Raw genomic sequence first — 22,540 nt, 5'->3', positions numbered from 1 at the left:
ATCTTTAGAACAGAAACTAGCCGCTTTTCGTTAGTGGTATACGTTGTAGCCACATTTTCGGACGGACACGAACGCATACAGGCTTTCACACAAACAAAACCCTCTCGGCCCTACCAGCCAATGATAAAACATACTGTTGCACGCCTGGCCAATCAAAATGGAAGCCAACAACAACACGGTTTCACTACGAACCAATCGTAGGAGCCGGACTCGTGACGTAGCGCTGTCAGCTGTTCTTGTTTTGTTTCCTTTTTTCCCCCTTCTTTTCCTCCAGGCTCTGTGTAACCGACCTCCAAAATAACCACACAGAACCTGAACTTGAATTCATTTTTAGCGGAGAAAACCGCCGACTGTGCTCACTGAGAACATCGGCCGGTTCACATTTCTGCCAAATTGGAGCCGTCTTCCGCCGACATCGAGCGAAAAGGTACAGCCGATCCCAGGCCTCCAGTCCAGGGCGGTGGGAGGGAAGGAGGTCGCTGGGAATCGGGATGGAGACCGGAGAGGGTGCTGGCGGGCCTGGCGGACCGGACGGATCGGGTTTTCGGTTTGGCTGTGCTTCTTTCAACCAAGACTCCACGTAAGCAAGCGGGCAGATAACGAGTGGTTGAGTAAATAAAGACTCTACCTGCTTGATTTCTCCCTGAAATTAGACAAATGCTTACGGCTCTCCCTTCAAAATGTGTGTTTAGGCATTGGAAACAGTTGTTGTGGAATTAATGCAGTCAGCTCTTTCCCAGAATGACCCAGACTTCCACTCATACAATTAAAGGGTCACTCCACCAATTTTAATGAGTCAAAATTGCTTTTCACGATGAGAGTACCATTCAGCCAGTATTAACAACTGTGTATCTTTTGTGTCTGAAAAAGCTTTCCAAAATTTGATTAAAAAAAATAAACCCTGATGATGTCACAGTTACATCATCAGGGTTATGGTGGTTACACCTCAGTGGACCATGTTATAACATAATGGAAAACCTAGATGAACAATGGTTAGCCATTGCTAGCAATACCAGTTGATATTTTGCACATACAAACTGTATCAAAGGCTTGGACATTTATGAGTGTTTAGCTCTTTATTAGCTATGTTTGACCTCACTAATACAAACACCATAGCAACATGTCCAGAGATAGAAGTTGGACAGTATGGTGACAGCCATCTTGGATGTTAAGGCTGGGGTTTGTTGAGGTTCCTCTGACTTTCCAAAAATCTGACTTCAGAGGGCCTCAGGTTGCACTGTAACGAAAGATAAAAATAAGTTGCCTTATGGGAAATATAGAATATAACATCTTTTGAACTTCAATATTTTTGAAGCTTGAAGCTTTGAAGCAAACTCACAAGTCCCCTGGTTTTATGGAATTAAGCCTGAGTTGCTGCAGTAGACCTTACATCACAGCCCCCTTGGGAGCTGTCCAGTGTAACCACAGTATCATTTGTGGATGACTTTAACAGCAGCTCCACAGGATTAGTTAGCTGTTCTCAGTGCCTTGCTCAAGGGCAGTGTCTGCCAGTTGCTCTAATTCTAGGGTGTAACTCATATTGCGCAGAATATTACACTGTGTGTGAGCGAAAGAGAAATACTGGCCTTCCTTGAAAAGATTCCAGCATTCCAACCAGTGACATTAAAGCTGCAGGCAAGCGTTAGTATAAGCATACAAGTACGGAAAGTTTCGTTATGATTAGTGATCTCCATTCATTGCACAATAAACAGGAACCTACACGCATACGTGTCTCTGACACATTAAAGTGAGGTGAAATCCAAGATTAGATATTGTGAGGGAATGGCTGTCAATATTCAGAGCTATCTGTCTGGATATGTGCTAGGCTCCCACCCATGGGGCAATAACACTTCAGCCAGCAGAAGAATGCAGACTCATGATTTTTACGCATTGTCTTCAGTATATAATTACTTGTTGTTTTGGGATAATGACTTACTGTGTTTCCCCTCTCAAAACTGCAATCACCTCTTCTTCATTTTACAAAAAAAAAAAAAAAAAAAACAACAGGGAGGAGATCAGAGAGAACGCTGCATCTGCCATACAGTCAGTTTGGCAGTAAAAATATTTTCTGTCGAGTTCTACAGGTTTCCTCCTGCTCGGAAACAGGATGAGACAGGACGGGAATGTACAGATCTCATGGTGGCTAGTGAAGGCACAGGTGGCCATTAAAAAATGACCGGTGTAAAAATGAACTGATGTCTCAAACAGGTTAAACTGTCTGTCTGGATTGTAGTGTTAGCTGAGTCTGCACAAACAATGTAGGGCTAAATTTGAACAGAATGGGACGTGACAGAAAGATGCTTGTTTGCCAAGACATCAAATAAACTATAGATATTCTGGGTTTGTTTGTTTGTTTTTTGACATATGTTCCACACCAATTCAAGATTATTCGGAAGATGACATTTGTTATGTGTCCTATATTTTTAAATTAAAATTGAATAGAAAAATCTTATTACATTATAGCCTAGTTTGCTTTTCTTCCTACATGTTCCACTTTCTATACATAAATACAGTAGGAGGCTATATTGTTCATCAGATCACATGACACCTCATACATATGCTCTCTGGCTGCTATTAGCAATCATACACTTGTGAAATGTCGAGTGTTATCAACATCCTCACTCTCTTATCACATTAGTCAACAAAATTCAAACAAACTGAACTGTAAACATAGACAGAAAAATAAGTGGACAGAGATTCCAGGTCTTTAAAGTGAAGCCAGAATTGACAGTATGGTGTGTATAGCTGATTTCATGAGATCCAAATAAGACAGATGTGTGGAACAGCCATCTTGGACGTTGAGGCTGGAAACCTGACTTCAGGGGTCAATCAAGCCGAAATTTCTGAAAACAGAAAACAGAAATTGCAGCATCTCGGTTCTCAGGTTCCAGGTCTGTAAAGTGAAGCCAATGCAAAAGTGCCTTAAACCTGCCTTCTTTCTAATGGCCAGAAGAGGCCGACACTGTCAGTTTCAAGAGAAAAGAAGTTTGATTGTATGTAAGCTTATGAGAAAATGATTCAACTTCTCACTTGATTGATTACCCCAGTAAATAGTTTCCTCATAAGTTTATGGTCTCATTAACAAGTTTCAAAATGAAGCAGAGCATATTTTAGGGCTACCTTGTGATTGACATTTTTCAATAAGAACAGAGACAACCCTAGGAAGATTGGTCGAGGCGGATAGCCCACATTGAGCCGGGGTTCACTCCAAGGTTTCTGCCTTCTAAAAGGAAGTTTTTCCTCGCCACTGTCACCAAGTGCTTGCTCATGGGGGTTTATTTGGGTCTTTCTGTACCAAAAATGAAGTTAAAGAGTTTGGTCCAGAAATGCTCTAAATGGATAGTGTCATGAGACAGTTTTTCTTGTGATTTGGTGCTATATAAATAAACTGAGTTTAATTAAAGAGATATAACAATGCACATCCTATCCACCTCCACTGTCTTGCCCAAATACGGCAGCTTCTAGCTCCAAAAAAGCCTAAAAGAAACCCAAAGATGATGACAGCCATAATTCCAAACTCGAGGCCTCATTACTGTATTCTCCAAACCAATCAGGGACGTCATGGTGGCTCCGTCCTCTATTTATTATACAGTCTATCCTTGTAGATTGCAAATTTTGCTGTCCTGCCAAACATCATGTGCACTCTTGGTTCCACTTAAAATGTTTACCTTTGTCCTCTCCTGAATTTAGGCGGAAATCCCAACATGCCTAGATACAGATGTCTGCCCAACAAAGTGAAATGTGGTTCCAATTTATGTGATGCAAAGGTTGTAAATACCCTCCCTTGTTTTCCTCCTTCCAGTAAGAGTATGAAATGCTTTTTTCTGGCATGTCCAGGCAGGTCTTTTGAGTGCCTCTAAACCCCCACTCTTCTTTATTCAGAATTATACAGTATCAAATGCAAGTACAGTATTAGTAGTACCTTAAAAGTGGATTTTGACAAAGTTCATCCTTTCAAAACTGAGTCTCAAAATCCAGTAATAAAGCTGGACCATAGCACCTCGTTCCAATTTCCCTGGTTCTCCAGTTCACAAACAGAGTAACAGGTCATCAAATCTCCCAAACCAAGCTAATTGCCACACAACAAACCACACAAACACAGCTACCTGCCTTGCCCAGTTGGTAATCCAGCCAGTTCATCCCACAGTTCCCACAAGAGTTCAAGAGATGATTGGCAGAGATTCAAGGAAGGCCCTGCAGCCTTCATTGTCTGTAAAAAATTGTGCCTTTGACAGGATGTTGTCAAGGAAAGAAAGACCTGAAGCATTTTCACTATTTAAATTGGAACTGCATAAAGAAACATTAGCCACAATTATAAAGACAGTGAGGGGCAGTGAGAGGAAAGATGAGACTGTGGACTGGTTGGAAATGCGTTTATTTCTGTTTTACTAACAGTACTGACTTCTGTTGCAAGACTTGTGCTCCTCTTTTCAGGGCTCCATGTGTTCCTGTCAAAAACATTTTTAGATGTGCTTGAAAGTCATTTTTGGCCTTTAAAAAAGAAATCTTGAAGGTGTACTTCAACAATTTTGTTTTGTACATTTATAACAAAAAAAGAGAGAGAGAAACTAAAAAAAGAAGGTAACCTTTCCCATAATGCAACTCTTTATTATTCTTCATTAAACTCTCCCTGGCTCCCAAATGTCTACTACAAAACAAAGCTCCTCCAGGCCCATAAGACCATATTCAGCTTTTCTCGCAGAGCTCTATGTGTAAAATCAGTGGAAAGCCCCTTTAGCTTGAGCTCTACCTACTAACTGTACTTATAGTTTTCAACTGCATCACCGTCTTCTGCAGCAGAGTTATCTCTTACCTGTGATCACATTACTGCAGTTATCTCACTTGATGACAGCCAAACTACTGCATCTACAGCTGAGCTAACTCCATTCAAGTAAGAAGACTGGAAGCTTCAGAAAAAACTATTAAGCAGATAAAATTGTATTTTTGACCAAGCTTTCATTTGTTCTGAGGACTGTTTGATTATTATGGAAGCCCATTTCTACCAATATAATGAAAACAAGAAGAGCCTTATTGAAATAATGAGTGCCTCAAATTGGTTAAGATGAGCTATCTCAAAATAAAGACTGAGTCAAAATAATATTGTGTTTTTATCTCAATAATAAATCAGTATCTGAAAATAATTAGAAACTTATGATAATGACTTTCCATTGAGATGCTATTTTTTGTTTGATCATGTTGGTGGCAATGGGCTTCAGTCGATTAGATCTTCAGCTCATCCTCGTGTTCCCAGAAGCGCAGACCTTTAACGAATGACAAACTCCTCCACTAGAGGGCTCCCTTTAAGAAGGACCATGGAAGACAGTGTGATGATGTGGATCTTTATAGATATTTTCCAGCTGTACTGATTTTAGATGAACTGTATTTGCATGTGTGTGTATTTCAGGTCACTGGCTTTGGGAACAAAGACCGGGTACAAGCTGTTTTCTCTGACCGTGGTGGAAAAACTGGACTGCATCCATGAGAGTGGTTAGTATGTAGCTCTGATTCTGCACTCATGTGTTAGTGTGGGCTAAACATCCATCCGCATTTAGTAAATAATTACATTTCATTGTAAAAGTTAATCAAACACATGCTGTCAATTTCTCCGGAAAACTGGCTACTCATATAATACAGTCCATTCAAAGCTGTTACTCATGCACTGAGAATTCACTGAGCTAATCTTGCATCGTATATGTCAGATATAGCTGACATTACAAAGAGGATGAAAACCTTCTGCATTTGTATAAACTGAGCTGTTAAATTAGTTAATCTGTCCTAGACTGAGCAACAGGGGCTGCTTCGGATGAGCTCATGTGTCACGTCATGTCTTCCCAGGTTGCCCTAAAAGGAACTCTATGTTTGTGACAGCCAAACACTGGTTACAATGCAAGCACAGTGTATAATCTGTCTATCGTTCATACCCTGGCTGAGCTCTTAGCAAGGTTCATCAACTTACTTTCTATTTAACTCTAACTCTTGCCACAAGTTAATTTTCCAACCGTTTATTCACCTCAGTCTTTTAATGTACCAAGGAAATAAATTTCCGTATTACCCAATTCTATCGAAGAGAATTTATTAGCCATAATTGCTGTCTGGATTAATAGAGTTCACAAGTAGCACTTCTTCGTGATTGCTTTGTGACACCAAAACACATCCTTAAATACATAAGAAGAATTAAAGGGCTGCATGATGCACTGCCAGTCACAGAAATGTGATTTCTCCCATTGGTCCATGTGTCACTTATGGTGCAGGATAACATCATCAGAACTGGTCATTGAATGATTTACCTGACTCCAGGTCACACATATTATCCAGACCAAACACCATTAAAAGTACGACACAGTATCTTACGTGTGTATAATATTATTTACTGTACCCCCACACTCTGTCATTTGTGATATGCAGAATAATTTCACAATTGTGAGGCAGTACTCACAACATTTTTACTGAAAAACTCACTCACTTGATTTGTGAATACTTAAAGAAATACACTGACTTTCCTAATTTATGAAAGCACAAGTTTGAATTTAAAAAACAAACTGATAAAAAAAAAAAAACAGCTTGATGAAAACTGTGTTGGTTCAAACCACCCCAGTGGTTTTTAAACCAGTGATTCTGAAGCAGCACTCAGGCAAGGTCTGAGCTAAATAGTAACATTAGTATGATCACACAGACAAAATTTTCATAAAGTCCAATATTTACCCCGTTCCCCATCTTAGTTTTGCACGTCAGCATGCAAACATTTGCTCATTAGCACTAAACACATACTAGAGCTGAGGCTGATGGGGATGTCATTAGTTCAGCCGGTATTTGAAAAGTGAAGCCATTTCAGAAGTGCCTTAAACCTGAATTCATTGCAATGGTCTGTAGGAAGTGCTCCACAAATTCAAAAAGAAGTCTAATTGTATACAGCCTTGTGAGAAAATGACCTACTTCTCACTTGATTTATTACCTCAGTAAACAGTTTCCTGTTATGTTTATGGTTTCAGTCGCTATAGTACAACGTGGTGTTCATTTTGTTAATTGTGTTCCCTTTCAGAGTTAAATAAAGCAGAGTAGGCTCTAGGGTATGTCTACTTTGTGATTGACAAGTCATTAACACAGTGTGTCTTTCAGTCTTGAGTCAGAACCAATTAGAATAGAGGCATAGCAGCGTGTATCCTCTCCAGCTCCGTGCTCTTGACCAAATACGGTCTCTTCCAGCTTAAAGAAAAACATCATGTTGACGGCCCTAATGCCACACTCAAGGTTTCAGAATAGTAGTTCACAAGTCAATGAGTGGCATCACGTTTCACTATTTGTTACACAGTTTGTGTCAGATAAATGTGTAAGACAAATTACTATGTTGATCTGAGGTCGCTACATAAAAAGTTACAGAATCATCATCAAAGTCATTACAGTTTGTCCTGAGAGGATGCCTGAACCAAACTTCATGACAATCCATGCTGTAGTTTTTATTTCACTATCCATCCATCCATCCATCCATTTTCTATACCACTTATCCGTCAGGGTCGCGGGGGAGCTGGAGCCTATCAGCTGACTACAGGCAAAAGGCGGGGTTCACCGTGGACTGGTCGCCAGTCAATCACAGGGCCAACACACAAAGACAGACAACCACACACTCTCACACTCACACCTAGGGACAATGTAGAGTAGCCAATTAACCTAATGTGCATGTTTTTGGTATTGTGGGAGGAAGCCAGAGTACCCGGAGAAAACCCACGCAGGCACAGGGAGAACATGCACAGAAGGGCCCAGACCGGGATTCAAACCTGGAACCCTCTTGCTATGAGGCGACAGCAGCATTCATCCTCTGGGAACCATGAATTGTCAACCATAGAGGAAGGCCAGAAGCTTGACTAAATTTTAATTCAAGAAAATAATAACAAATCCTATGTTAGGCAGTGAAATGCAGTGCTGTACTAGGGTTACTAGGGTTTTCATCTTGTTGTTTTATCTTGAGAATATTCTTATATCTTCAGTGAGCTGAAAAGCTGATTAGAACCTTTTTTTTGCCCATAACATTCCCATAACATTTGGATGGAAACACAGCTACAGCAAACAGTGTAATGTGGGATTATGCTAGACATCTTGACCAGGTTTCTCCTAAATCAGAGTATGACCTCATTAAAACATGAGCTCAGCCTAATTATGATGTATGCATGCTGACCCGCAACCAGTCTACATGAACAACTGGGTGAGGAAGGGAATTCTCTGTGCATATAAGCAGAAACAGTGATTATCTCATCCACGAGACCACCAAGAAGTCTGCCTCTCCACATCACAGGCGCTCAATGGGTCATTTTGGGGTTTTTGTGACTGGATGCTCAGACGAGGCCGAGCTTGCTGTAATTACACAGTGCTCATGGCTTCTGGCAGCAACCTCCTATGTCATGAAAAAGAAGAGCGTTTCGCCAGAACGGGCATGTTTGGTCTGTAGTCTGCAGTGTCTCGTCCAGTCTGGTACTCTGTATGACATTGTCTGCTTAATCTCAGTCTGACAAGTTGAGAAGATGATCTGTGAGAGCTCGACAGTGTTACATGATTTGTGACATGGTATGTTTAATTATTTTAAAGGATTATAGGAAGAATTAGAGTCCAACAGATATTATGTAGATATTCCAAATGGCAGACTGAGGCTGTCTCAGGAGTGAAAGAAATTAAGAGAGCACCAGTATGCAGTGAGCTGCCTGTTTACAGAAAGTTATGACGCGTTAACGGTGAACTCTGGTTCAGATGAAAATTATTTTATTATGTGAGTTAGTTGTTTAACACACTGTATTAAATGCAAAAAAGAAACTGTAACCATTTTGGGGCACATGGAGGAAAATTCATTTTCTAGTGTAACCAATTATTGACTCCACCGATGGATTATATCTATATTTGAGAATTTAAAACTCAGATCAGCACCTGTAATACAGTTTCTTGTTACTTATTACTTGTCACTTATTTGCCTTCACGCCTACACTCATGCGATAAGCTATAATCAGTTGATGACATTGGCAGTGCTGATAAATTGGTCAGGCTTTTGATATAATGCAGTTTATTTGATTTGACTTTGACTTATTTGCAGTAGCCTTCAGAGAATAAGTATCCTGAAATGGTTGAAGTGAAACATGAACATGATGAAATTTATATTTCAGAGCTGTCTTTGCCTTTCTAACATTGGAATTTAAGAGGAGACGGCTTTTTGTACTTAAAGTGGATGCTGCAAGATTAATGACGTGCACTGGAGCCTGCCACAAAAACATTGTCACAATCTGCCTTGCTTGGACTTACCAGCCCGTGTCTGGTACCAGTATACTGACAGTGACAACTTCTGTGATTTGTACTGAACCTTCTGAAACCCAACAGTCGCCCCCACCACACAGTGCTTGGAGGTGTGGAAAAAGGGCAGGGTTGCCACATCTCTCTCAAGCTCTCTTTTTTTCCCCCTATTTTTCACTCAACTATTTCTGTCACTTGGTACACCTGACTTCCAACACCTTGGAGTCCTTCACGAATAGACTGAAATGTCCCCATTTCTATGATTCAGTGTGTGTCGATCCTCTGAAAGCAGTCAGGGTTTTCGGAAGAGTTCTGTGAGACTTGGTATGAATCTGAAACCCTACTTCAGCATTATGGGTCACACAGATGCCTCCATTTTTACAAATTAACTTTGTACGGCCGAGATTTCTTAAAGGCCTCAGAAGTTTGTTTTACACTCCACCAAATATGTTCAGCTGAAATAATTTGCATATTATTATCTAAGATATTGCAATTTCATGAAACTCTGCACTGTGCTGCTATAAAAATATAGTGTCTTGTTTTTGAAAAATACAGTGTCACACCAAGTAAAACAAAATGTTTCTTCTGATCTGAAATGGAAGAGGTTGTACTGGCTGTGTTGCTATTGAGGGCAGACTTGTGGTACTTTAATATCTGCCTCTTGGGAGTAAATGATAGTTGGAGAAGTCAACATTAAAACGATGTCCCCCTAACTGCCTGTCTGTCTGCTCTCTGTTCTCCTCCAGCAGAGACTCCAGATGTCTACATCGTGGAACGTCTCTTCTCCAGCAGTCTGGTAGTTGTGGTGAGCGCCGCCGTGCCCCAGCGCATGAACATTTACCACTTCAAGAAGGGGACAGAGATCTGCAACTACAACTACCCCAACAACATTCTGGCTGTCAAGCTCAACAGACAGGTGAGCTACTCCATTTTACACCTATGACATTTGGATACTATATTGTATCCATAGAATTCATACATTTAGGAACTTTAATAGCTTTAAATGCAGTATTTTTTTTAAGATTAACTCTTTGTTATGCCACCAAGAGGCAGCCAAGACCTGTTGATGTTATGAGTCTCATCACAGGACTCAGGTGAGGGGTCACTGTTGAGTGCTGTCATGAAATCAGTCTAAAAAAAAAAGGTGTGGCTAAGAAACCCAAATGTGTGCTGCACTCTGCATTACTCTCACACACACACAGAGTTCATGTGTTTTGTTCCAAAAAGGACCTCTCACCTCACTATTAAGACACAGCAGGTGGACTGTTGACAGAAATGTGATCTCTATATTTTTTCGGAACAACTGTGTTACGTGTCACTGGGCTGCTTTGCAGAGCTAACTGAACAGCTGAGATGTTGTTGTTGTGAGATATGGTTCCATAATGAATGGGGTGGGCGGCACGGTGGTGCAGTGGTGGGCAGCATTGCCTCATAGCAAGAGGGTTCCAGGTTCGAATCCCGGTCTGGGCCCTTCTATGTGGAGTTTGCATGTTCTCCCTGTGCCTGCGTGGGTTTTCTCCGGGTACTCCGGCTTCCTCCCACAATACCAAAAACATGCACATTAGGTTAATTGGCTACTCTAAATTGCCCCTAGGTGTGAGTGTGAGAGTGTGTGGTTGTCTGTCTTTGTGTGTCGGCCCTGCGATTGACTGGCGACCAGTCCAGGGTGAACCCCGCCTCTCGCCCGTAGTCAGCTGGGATAGGCTCCAGCTCCCCCGCGACCCTGACGGATAAGCGATATAGATAATGGATGGATGGATGGATGGGGTTTCGCCAATGTGACTGCAGAAGACTGGAGGGTCATAACCTGTGATCTGCTGTGTCTCACAGAGGCTCGTGGTGTGCCTTGAAGAGTCCATTTATATTCACAACATCAAAGACATGAAGCTGCTCAAGACTCTCCTCAACACTCCGTCCAACCCCTCAGGTAAGACGTCGACACCGAGAGACAGCGTGCAGCTGGGTTTACATTCCAATTGTGCAAAAAAAACTAAGAAATTAGTAACAGGCTTGTTCTTTGTATTTGAACAAGGGAAAATGAAAAAAAAATAGGATGTTATGATGTAAATGAAAGTCACTGTGTGTGTCTGCTTGTAACTCTTGACAGCTGAGAGAACAGAGCAACTATAAATGACACCAAAACACACCAGAGAGTCTCAGCATAGTTTTGTATTACATGATTATTTTTTTCACAAACATTTACCGACCTGCGTGAAAGAACAGCACTTCAGTATTTTTTTATTTTTTATTTTTTTAACCACAAATCATGTCGTCATCACAATGTGGAACAATGTTATCAGTCATAGCAGATTTTCTTCATATCCTGCAGGCCTAGCTTGGAGTGATATGGCATTAGTCATATATTCAAAAGAGTGAAGCGTCATCAGCTGGGTGACCTCTGTGGTCAGTCCTTTCCCTTGGATTTTGGTAACCACACAGACGTAGAGCTCTAGACCACCGTCTGCAAAACTATCTACACTCTTCCCTGGTTCACATACAGGCATACAGTTTATTCTTTTTCGTGTTTGGATATTGTCGTGGTTTAGCAGTCTTAGCACTTTACCCACAAAGTGATGGTTGAGTTGCCTGGCTGACAGTACTCACTAGTGCCATGAACCATTCTTTAGGCTGAAGTTGATAGTTGTCTTTTCTCTCCTTTCTTAGGCCTCTGTGCTCTTTCTATCAACTATTCCAACTCCTACCTGGCTTACCCTGGCAGTGCCACCATTGGGGAGATCATATTGTATGATACCAACAGTTTGGTAAGAAAACATCAAAGAACACCTCAAATAATACTATGCTACAATATAGACCTTGGCTCATAAACACCTTGGACAGGACATTGACCGAACCTAAAACTCAAACAACACCTCAAATAAGTTTTTCCCCAAGATCGTATCTGTATCTTATTATGCTGACATATGTATAAGTATGTGTGGCTGTATTGTAGGTATTGTAAGTGCTCATCTTTCTGATAAGTTTGGACTCAGTTAGCAGCTACGTGCTGCTTGTGATTGGGTCAGGTGGATATATGGGCAAAGTTCAATACAACAATCACAACAATCCGCCCAATCACTACTGCACAGTGGCTCCTAATGATGTCACCAGAATAAGATACCGTAGTAGCACTTGTATCTGGAATATTATGGCTTCTTTTCTATTTATTGGAAGGACATGGAGACGCGTTGTCCATCTTTATATATGTCAATAGTAAACTAATGAATTTATATTGTTATATCTGTAAACTTTGTCAGTATTACGCATTACTAAAATATCTTATTAACAAAACAAGTAAAATAATTGTCAGTGAGCTTTACACTAATACACAGTACAAACATTTCTTGTTGAAAAATAAAAAAATTCTCCATGAGTGCAACATATCACACTATTTGACCAAATCTTGCCTAAAGAGAAGACTCTCACTTGGGTTTAAGTATATACTGTGTGTATAAAATGTGAGTTAGTTGTTTGCACTTTTAAACCGAAGGTCTCGTACCTGAAACTGAACTTATTCCCGGAACACAAGTCAACTCGGGGGATGAAGTGATACTGTTTTTCCTGAGGTCATCTTCTCGTTTCTCAGTGTTCTGATACTTGTTTGTCTGACGATCTGGTGGAACCTTCCCTGCTGTCTGTTTGTACTAAACCTTTGACTTCAACATATTTTTCCTGTGATCTGAAGCCTTTTGGTCTTGGGAATGGAGCCATTTTGTACAATGTCCCAGAACTGATGCTGAGGTTTCCTAAAGTACACAGTATACTGCATCGTTGAGCATTTAGCGGCACTGTTGAACACATACCAGTAAGGTTATCTCTGGGTTAGTGATGTTGCTAAAGTAGAAAGGGACTCCTTTGGGCTCACACAGTATACAAGGTCTGACAAAAGCAATGATCTGAAAGTGAAATGCCAGGAAAACTTCACCTTTCATAACAATATTTTTACACACACAGGGTTAAAGTGTATCATTGTTGTTTGTTCACAGCAACCAGCTCTTATTTTTCCTACACTGCTAGGTGAAACCATGAAGTGTTTTTAATTTTGCTCATTCTCAGACTACCTCAGGTTTCTCCTTACCTGGAAACACATCAGCTGATCTCTGCCACATGCTGACTGTTCATGTGAACCTCTATCCATCACCCCACTCTGTAGCCCTCGGTAGCTTTGCTTTCTCACATTGAACAATATAGTGCCGACCCAGTGTTTGATTTTGGTTTGTCAGTCTTCACATGACCAGTAGTCTGGCATTTCTCATCACACCGTCCACAAATGATTCTCCTCCTTCGCTCTTTTTAATCACATATAGAGCTCATGATCTTAATGTAGCCTTTTATGTGTTCCTGCAAAAGCACTGTGTCGCTTCTTCTGCAACGGTGAAGGTAAAAAGGCCATCACCTGTGTGTGGTTTACAGGGAGGAGCTTCTCCCCTGGTGTGTCTGCTTGTTTCTGTTGCTTTCTGTTTAGACACAGCTGGCAAAAAACTCTCTTTCATTCTTTCTGTCTCCCATCTCATCCTTTTTCAGGACACTGTGACAATGATCCCCGCTCATGACAGCCCTCTGGCAGCTCTCGCTTTCAACTCCTCGGCCACCAAACTCGCCAGTGCCTCAGAAAAGGTAAGAAAGATCTGTGAAGTCTCAAACCTTCTGAGAAATACATACTGTGCTTTTAGCTCCAAAGATTTGACAAGTCCCTGTCCCTGAGGGAGAGTCTGGCCATCCTAAACTCTGGTCCCGTTATGGATGTTCATTGTCCTCAGAAAATGACTTTTGGACCATTTTGTTTTATGCCATAATTTTTTTGGGACCAGAACTTTCATCCATAGCAAAGGCTGTCTTTGAATTCAGTTTGCTTTGGATATTCAGTAGGAAGAATTCGTAGCTATCAATCAACAGTGAATTTTTGAGGGCCGATGTAGTACTGATAGTTTAGAGTGGGGAAAAAAGGAGATAGCTGGTGAGAGAATAAAAGGAACAATGGATGATCTTTGTAACTGGATAACTGTTGAACTGAACATCAGATTCAAAGTAATAGATGCCTAAATGAATATATAGATCTGGAACTGGACATCGAACTAAATCAAACTACCATCAAATCCAGGTGGAGCAGTTTTTATTTTTTTGAGCTTTTTTTGTCAAGTCAAGTCAGGACTTCCAGTTGAGAAGCCTAATATCATGACGAGGCAAATGGGGCTTGTCTGCATCCCCATCCTCGCTACATGTCGATCACTCGACGGGGGCTGCGCCGCCATCGGCCGTTACGTCAAGTTCTGTCGATACTAATTTTGATATTGATTTTGCGTGCTATCTGCTCATATTTAAAGGCCAAACCAATTGTTCCAACTCAAATTTTTAGTGATTTCTCTGACTTTTAATAAACTGCAATCACCAGGCCTCACATTTACAAAGGGAAATTTTAATCTCATGGGCAGATTGCCATGGAATCTGTTGAGCACATTTATATTCCCAAGCATATGAACCAATTTTGAACACTCCTTGTGCCTTCCATTAGCTCCATTTTTAAGCCAAAATGTGAACATTGGTCACGTTGCCATGACAGTTATTGATGGAAGTCATGCTTTCTTTCTTCAAGTCACCCTGTTGGCAGACTTTAGACCTTCGGCCAATAGGGCTGCATATCTGGAGGTACAATAAGTATTGCAATACAGGGGATTATTACACTACAACACTGTAAGCAAGGTGATATAATGTTTCATAGGCCTGTGTTGTTTACACTTCTTCCCGTCTTGACGTTGTTACATTACATGACATTGGAGCGGAAGAGTCAACTGGAAAGGAAGCTCCATGACAACATTGCTATCTAGCTGTCGGGGGTTTGAACACAACGGAAAATGAACCACAGACACAAATCTTAGTGTGTGAACTATTAATTAAAAATTTATGATTTATGAGACAGGCTACAATCATCAGTGCATTATATGTTGTAAAGAGAAGGGCACTGAAGATCGTCACTAGGGACTGTAGAAATATTTAAACAGAAATATTAATATATCCATGTTTTTGCCTAACAAGGAAACATCTACTAGAAAAAAAACCTTTGTTCACAGGGCACCGTCATCCGAGTGTTTTCCCTTCCCGAGGGCCGGCGTCTGTTTGAGTTCCGCCGTGGCATGAAGAGGTCAGAGTTCAGACACATCTTATCAGATCTGCATGCTGCAAAAGAAATATACTGTCCAGTATATGAGCTAAGGACATAAACCTCACTACATAAGCCACACAATGATATCAGTCTTTCTTGCAGGTCTGCCTTACAGGCACGTTGGCATGCATACATGAATGTCTGGAGTCTTTATTACTCACTGCTGACTGATTTATAGTTATTAAACTGTACATTATCTGTGTTGGCTGAGATCCTCAAGGGCAGATGAGCTGTCATAAGGTTCAGATAATAGCCTACTGATGATGAAAGTTAATCATGTACTTTGAATTATGGATTATTCCTCAAATGTGTTGCTCCCTTGTGTGTATATGTGTGTGTGTGTGTGTGTGTGTGTGTTTATGGCTGTCTGTCTGTTTGCAGGTACGTCAATATAAGCTCTTTATCCTTCAGTCCTGATGGCCAGTTCCTCTGTGCATCCAGCAATACAGAGACCGTGCATATCTTTAAACTGGACCAACTGGGACCAAGGTATACAAAGACACACACACACACACACAATGTAAGCACAACAAGTGAATTTGACCATGGGGAAGAACCTGTACACACCTCACCTACTCAAGGCTCAACAGCAAGGATTGTATGCTTGTCTGGGGAAGTAAAATGCCACCTTTGGCTAGTAAATATGACAACTGGTGAAGATGACTGCCTTATCAGGCAAATGAATTAGCAGAATTAAGCATATTGTTTTTTTCTGGAGTTTAGTTGGGTGGTGTTAGGCGATGTGGGTGAAACTTCAACTATGTATTGTGTAGGTTGTAGTTTGAGAGAGGCTGATAAGATAAAACATGACAATGAACTTTAGTCTATGTTGTTATTTATTATATATATGTGTATAGCGGCAAGTAAAAATGGACTTTGGGCAATTGGATTTGCGACCCACTTTCCCCACTCAGCAAGTAGAAAAAAGGTCTGGCCTCTGGTTTCTCCAGTGTTAATGACACTGAAAAGTGTAAATGAAGTTGTAGGATGACCTTGTGTTTGTTACCTTGTCTGTAGTGGAGGGGATGAGGTTGCCACCTGGTCAGCCTACATGGGGAAGATGTTCTCAGCAGCAAGCAGTTACTTCCCTGCTCAGGTATCCGGCATGATGAGCCAGGACCGGGCGTTCGCCACCGTTCACCTCCTCACATCTGGCCAAAGGAACGCCTGCACCCTGGCTATGTAAGCTTCTCTCTGCAGGCTTCAGAGGCTGGATCTCTGCAAAGCACTCAGTAATTCTGTGTGCTGTTCTTGTCAGTGGACTGAACTAGTCGTCATCATTGGGTCAGACCGACTGAAATGGATACTCAATGTTTTGTTTCAGGATCCAGAAGCTTCCACGGCTGCTTGTGGCCACAGCTGATGGCCAGCTGTTTATCTACAATGTGGATCCACTGGAAGGCGGCGAGTGCATGTTGGCCCACAAACATAGGTGAGGAGTCAAATGAAAAGCAATTTGGGGGTTCCAAGGGGCACTTGGATGTAAATAGGACCACTAACCCTCTGATTAATAGAATCCACCCTAGCTACTAAGCCACAGTCACCCCTTAACTCATCTCAAAATATTCACAGTGCTTCTTTGAAAGACTCCAGAAAACAATTATGTGTCGTGTTTGAAGTTGATTTACTTGCTCTGTTCTCTCTCTTCCTCCCTCAGGCTTTTCGGTGTTGATGATGACCAAGGTGAAGGAACAGAGTCAGAGGGGTCAGAGGTCACAGGGCCAGCGCAGGCTTGTCCATCCTATGCTGCCACTGCTGCCTTACCAGCTGCTGGTCCTGTCAATGCAACCCTCACTGGTTAGTAGCTGCAGACATTTTCTCCCTGTGTGTGTGTTAACAGGAAGGGTTTGTTTTCACTGTCCATTCAAGGATGCCAGTTTTCTTAACAAACTGTGTTCAACACCATAACTCAGAAACAGAGGAGGAGATTGTGACCTTATTTCACAGATCCTCTGTGATTCCAGGCTGAAAATGTGTGTGAGGCACCACCATAGCTCAGTGGTTTTATGAGATAGAGCCTCAGGTTATTGTCATTGAACAATGTGCTCTCTCTCAGTCACTACATATATTATATGAGTGAAGACAGACGCAGATGTAATTGGTGCAGGGAGTGTCATATAAATGCATCTGAAACCTTCTTTTCCAGCAATAGAATTAGGTGGGGAGCAACATCTAACTTGATGAAGTGGCCAGGTGTGAGCCAGGTGTGAAAGCAGACACAGTTTGATCTTCTTTCTCAACATGTATAAACACTTCTGCCTTTTGTTGTTCCTTTGGAGCACACTCGCTGTTGGATCTTAAGAGATCTGTTGAGATTAAATGTTCTTAAATGTTCACACGAGCTATGATGAGAACATGAGGTCTGCACAGTAAAGATCTAATGACTTGTTGACCTCCTTCACCTGTTTCTACCCAGGCTATTCCGAAGACGGTGGGGCAAAGAAAGGCGAAGTCATTCCAGAACATGAGTTTGCTGCTGGTCCCGTGAGTCTGGACGACGAGAACGAGTTTCCTCCTGTGAGCATCCAGAAGTGCTAACTGTCAGCTTATAGCTAACTCTCGCTACAACAGGTTGAACTTCTAGGCGTGACAGAGCATTTTTGCAAACAGAAAGACTGAGAGAACTATCCATACCAGCAAAGTTGTTGAATTTTACTGAGAACAAAGCTTCATATTATAAACTTCTTTCTCAGTGTCCAGTTTATTACATACATCTAGCTTCAAATAATGTTGTTATCCAACAGTCCAGCTGTAAATTCTACCTTCATGAAGGTTCTAATGTTCCGCTTTTGTTGAAATCAATGACAGAAGACCAACTCTTCTAAGCAGGGGTTTTGAATATTCTGAGTGGACAAAATACTTAAAGGAGCTGTTAGTAACAGCCATATTACTCACCACAAGCTCACTTTCCAAACTTTGCAAATAAGTAGAAAAACGTAACAAAAAAAATGTTTTTTGATTTTGATTTCTATGTTTTCATAAGCAATCACTGAAGCCCCATTCAGACATGCACCTCTTTACATTAATCTGGTGACAGTTTAATAGGTAGGCCTTATGTGTGAAGAAGTAACTGGGTCATGATGGCCACCTGACATTGTTAGATCAAGTCTGAAGTTGAAACGTGTCAGGTTAAGGTAAAGTCTTCAGCAGCACAAAGTAAAACATGCACATGCATTAAATGCATGTTCTGTTTGTTTTTTATGGTTAAAATGTATCATTTAATTATCATCTCATCTATGGAAAGAACACAAAGAACAAAGCCACAATAATAATCAGATCAGCAGTTTTCTTCCCTTTATTTTCTTTCATGCCAATTTCATGAACAAATAAATGAATATCCAGCCAAACGCTTCTCATATAGCATGCTGTCTTTGTGTGTCAGCCCTGTGATTGACTGGCGACCAGTCCAGGGTGAACCCCGCCTCACCCGTAGTCAGCTGGGATAGGCTCCAGCCCCCCGCGACCCTGACGGATAAGCGGCATAGAAAATGTATGAATGGATGGATGGATAATAATAATATCATAAATGATGGAGCAGTTTGAGTTGAGGAGGCGAGCATCCCTCACAATCACAGTAGTCATTAACTGACGCTTCAACAGCTAAATGAGTTAAAATCATCCAGCAGGTAGAACAGAAAACATTCTTCTATAGTCTTACCATTGTTCTCCTCTCATGCATCAGATAGCAAATACTGGACCAGCATTGTGGCTCTTTCTGTAGTCGTTATGCCTGAATGAATTAGAATTGGAAACATAAGAAAGCTACAACTGAGCAGACAGATAAAGTCAGCGATGTTACATATTCCATGTGTGAACATGGAAGGCTGTGTAGTAGTTCCAGTGATGTGCCACATATGCAGCAGAGAACAAACTATAAGTATATACAAGAAATGACCTCCTGTGTGATTGTGTAGATTTCCTTTTTACCAGCAGCTTTAAACACTATCTATAGCTCTACACTATGTAACGACATTACCAGATTATATTGCCTTGCATTACAGGGAAATTCCGGTATTTTTCCAGGCTGGGTCTTACTCTCGTAATTGTGACCATCTTGTCTGTGGGTCCTGGTAAATTTATTCTCATCACCTCCTTGTACAGATTCAGGAAAACATGTAGGGGAAAGGAGAGCAGGCCACCTAAGGCTTTCTAATTTTACTAGCCAGTATAGCTAACTTTGTTTGAATTTGCTTCCAGGGCAATTTAACAGCTAACCCAACTATCTTCTCATTCACTTGCAGTGAAAACAAATCATTCTTTACTTATCGTTTCACATGTATAGAATGATTTCAGCAGAGGTAATACATACATTACAAAGATGTCCTGGAAGGTCGATTGCTTTGTGCGTGTTATACCGGAATTTCCCTTCAACTTTGTACCGGAAAATGGGACGTGATCTGCATTTGACAGATTCTGCAGACTAAACTAACAGGTCTGTTCATGTGTCTTGGTAGATTAATTGGTGCCGCGACGGGACTGGAGGTGGCCAGGCGAGGCGCTCGTGAGTCGGTAGAAGGACAGAACAACAAACAGACAATGAGATGAACAGCAAAAAAAAAAAACAAAAGTCTTTCAGGGTGCCAACTTATTTCTTCAGCTCGAGACAAAAAAAGAATAACACTGATTAACATTAACATTCAAGTAGAGAATTTGGGAATAAAACACTGAGCAAGAAGTTGAGGTCAGGTAGAGCAATCTTAAGAGAGAACCACAATCTGGTCCTCATGTTACGTGACGATTGTGGAAAAGGTACACTTCCGATTTTGTCAAAGCACCAATAGTACCTCTAAACTTCCTACAAGCTTACTGTTGAGTTTCACACATCAACTGTAAAATGAGAGGGCTTTTCTGAACATGTAGACGCTGTTGGCTACTTATACAAACAGTCAGGGAGTTTATCTATAAGGTTTGTTTAATGAAAGTATAAGGTGCATGCTGGATCAGAAATATAACCACAATTTTCATAGCTTTATTACTTGACAAATATTTTATTAAGTTGCATTACTGTAGCAACATTTGTCTTATTAATAAAATCTTAGTTTATGTCCATGATAAATAATTGTTTTCATTTTTATTCTGCATTGTATTTTACTGCATTGACCTGTATTAAATATCTCTGTGTATGCCTCCTGGATGCATTTCAGAAGGTGTGTATGTACTGTATGTTTGTTCGTGCCTCTTATCATTTGTAAAAGAGCAAAGTATTTTGCTCATTGCACAAGACCACAACAAGTGAAAGAAACAAAGAAATAAACTCACAGAGTGGAGTAATGATGAACCTATGCAAAACAAAGAATTTGTCTTGTTTTGTTTTATTTCATGTATTACATTTTTTGCTTGACAGATAGGTGGCTGTCTGTGTTTATGGATACAACTGAGTTCAGTCAGGTCCAACACAGGTCAAAGGTCGACATTTCTCAGCATTTACAGCCACGGGAGATGAAACCATCATAGGCTGAGATTAATTACAACAGCACTGCACACTGTGTATTTATTGTTGCTCAAAAATTGTCAACAACGCACTGTGCCTAAACAAATGCTAGGAGATTCTACACTGTGTTTACCAACAACAGTTGTACAAAGTGTCTCTGAGCCCACGTAGTAATATATTTTATACAGTTTTGGGAAGTAATGGAATGTATTTGCTATAGTACAAAGCTGAAGAACTTGTACTTTATTTGATTAAAAGTACATTTATAATTTCAATTCGGTTTATTTATATAGCGCCAAATCACAACAGTTGTCACATGAAACTTTCCAATTAGGGCAGGTCATTAGACCAAACTCTTTAATTTGATTTTTAGAGAGACCCAACAAAACCCAACGAAACCCCCATGAGCAAGCACTTGGCAACAGTGGCAAGGAAAAACTTTCTTTTAGAAGGCAGAAACCTCAGAGCAGACCCCAGCTCAGTGTGGGTGGCCATCTGCCTTGACCAGTTGGGTTGAGAGTGTGTGTGTGTGTGTGTTTGGGGGGGTAATTAGAATGACATAACAATAATTATTGTGATAGTAGTAGTAGTAGTAATAGTAGTAATAATGATAACGCAGAAATATAATGTGTTTTGTTGGCCTTGCCCCAATTTCTTTTTTTTTTTTTTTCCAAAAATAAATGCAGATGCTGAGGTAAAACATTGAAGATATTATTGTCTATTGTCTCCTGTTATTTTGGACTGCTACTGCCACAGGGTATAATGACAAAAGTGTAACTTTTTAAGACTTGTCTGATAAGTAGTATACCAGTGCAGTCACTGAACTGCACCAGCATGGTAACCTGAAGGAAAAGGTGGAAGAAGTACTCAGATCTTGTACTAAAGTAAAAGCAGCAATACAACAGAAATACTCTGTTACAAATTTTTACTCAAGTAGAAGTACAAAAGTATTAGCATCAAAATGTACCAAAAGTATTTCTTATGCATAATGACATTCATTTTTATTTTTTATACGTATTTATGTAATCATGTGTTCATAACTTAATGTTGAAGCAGGTAAAGGGGGTAACTACTTGGTATAATCTATCTTCCGCTGTAGCTTTTGGATTTCCCTGCAGGGATCAGTAAAGTTTTGTCTTAAGCTATAACATAAATAAATTACATGATTTATTTGTTAATTATATTATGTATCATTAAACAAAATCCGCACAGTAACTTAAGATCGCAAACAAATACAGTGGACTAAAACAATAAAGTAAATGAAAATACTCAAATAAAGCACAAGCACCTCAGAATTGTACTTGAGTAAATGTAGTTACTTTCAGCATAATCTGAAACCGATTTTCAGAATCAGAGTGGAGCTGCAACTATGCAGCATGACTGGCCACGTGTTTGTGTGTACAGCCCAGTTCAATACAAAAGGCCTTTTCTCACCATACACTTTGACTTCATAAAAAGTGTGTTACTTATGCTAATTAATGACTGATAAGCCATGCTTTATGTTAGCAAGTGTCCCAGTCAGACGGGACAGACCAGCTGGCTCTAAACACTTTTACCTTTACAGAAGCCATGGTCAGAACATGGTCCTCAACTACTGAGTCATATCAGCAGAGCACTATTGTTGTTCTTTCCGTCACTGTCACTGAGTGCTCGTTGGGTCTCTGTGTCTAGACCTGCTCTAACTG

General features: G+C 40.6%; 1 protein-coding gene across 2 annotated transcripts; it reads left to right on the top strand.

Moving 5' to 3' along the window:
- Positions 1-229: 229 nt before the first annotated feature.
- wipi1 (WD repeat domain, phosphoinositide interacting 1) lies at positions 230-20,717 on the top strand. Of its 2 annotated transcripts, none has more exons than XM_046415554.1 (13): positions 230-580; positions 5,405-5,487; positions 10,017-10,183; positions 11,098-11,194; positions 11,932-12,029; positions 13,789-13,881; positions 15,333-15,403; positions 15,806-15,913; positions 16,442-16,606; positions 16,749-16,856; positions 17,082-17,221; positions 17,841-17,941; positions 19,879-20,717. In XM_046415554.1, the coding sequence occupies exons 1-13, from the start codon at positions 492-494 to the stop codon at positions 19,927-19,929; spliced, it is 1,371 nt and encodes a 456-aa protein (XP_046271510.1). In that variant the 5' UTR covers positions 230-491; the 3' UTR covers positions 19,930-20,717. The 2 variants fall into 2 exon arrangements, with proteins under 2 accessions (XP_046271510.1, XP_046271509.1); XM_046415553.1 differs by having other exon boundaries at positions 231-580; positions 10,014-10,183.
- The last annotated feature ends 1,823 nt before the right edge of the window (positions 20,718-22,540 follow it).

This window comes from Scatophagus argus, chromosome 16, assembly GCF_020382885.2.
Source record: "Scatophagus argus isolate fScaArg1 chromosome 16, fScaArg1.pri, whole genome shotgun sequence".
NCBI lineage: Eukaryota > Metazoa > Chordata > Actinopteri > Scatophagidae > Scatophagus > Scatophagus argus.
This window is presented reverse-complemented; position numbering and strand designations above follow the sequence as displayed.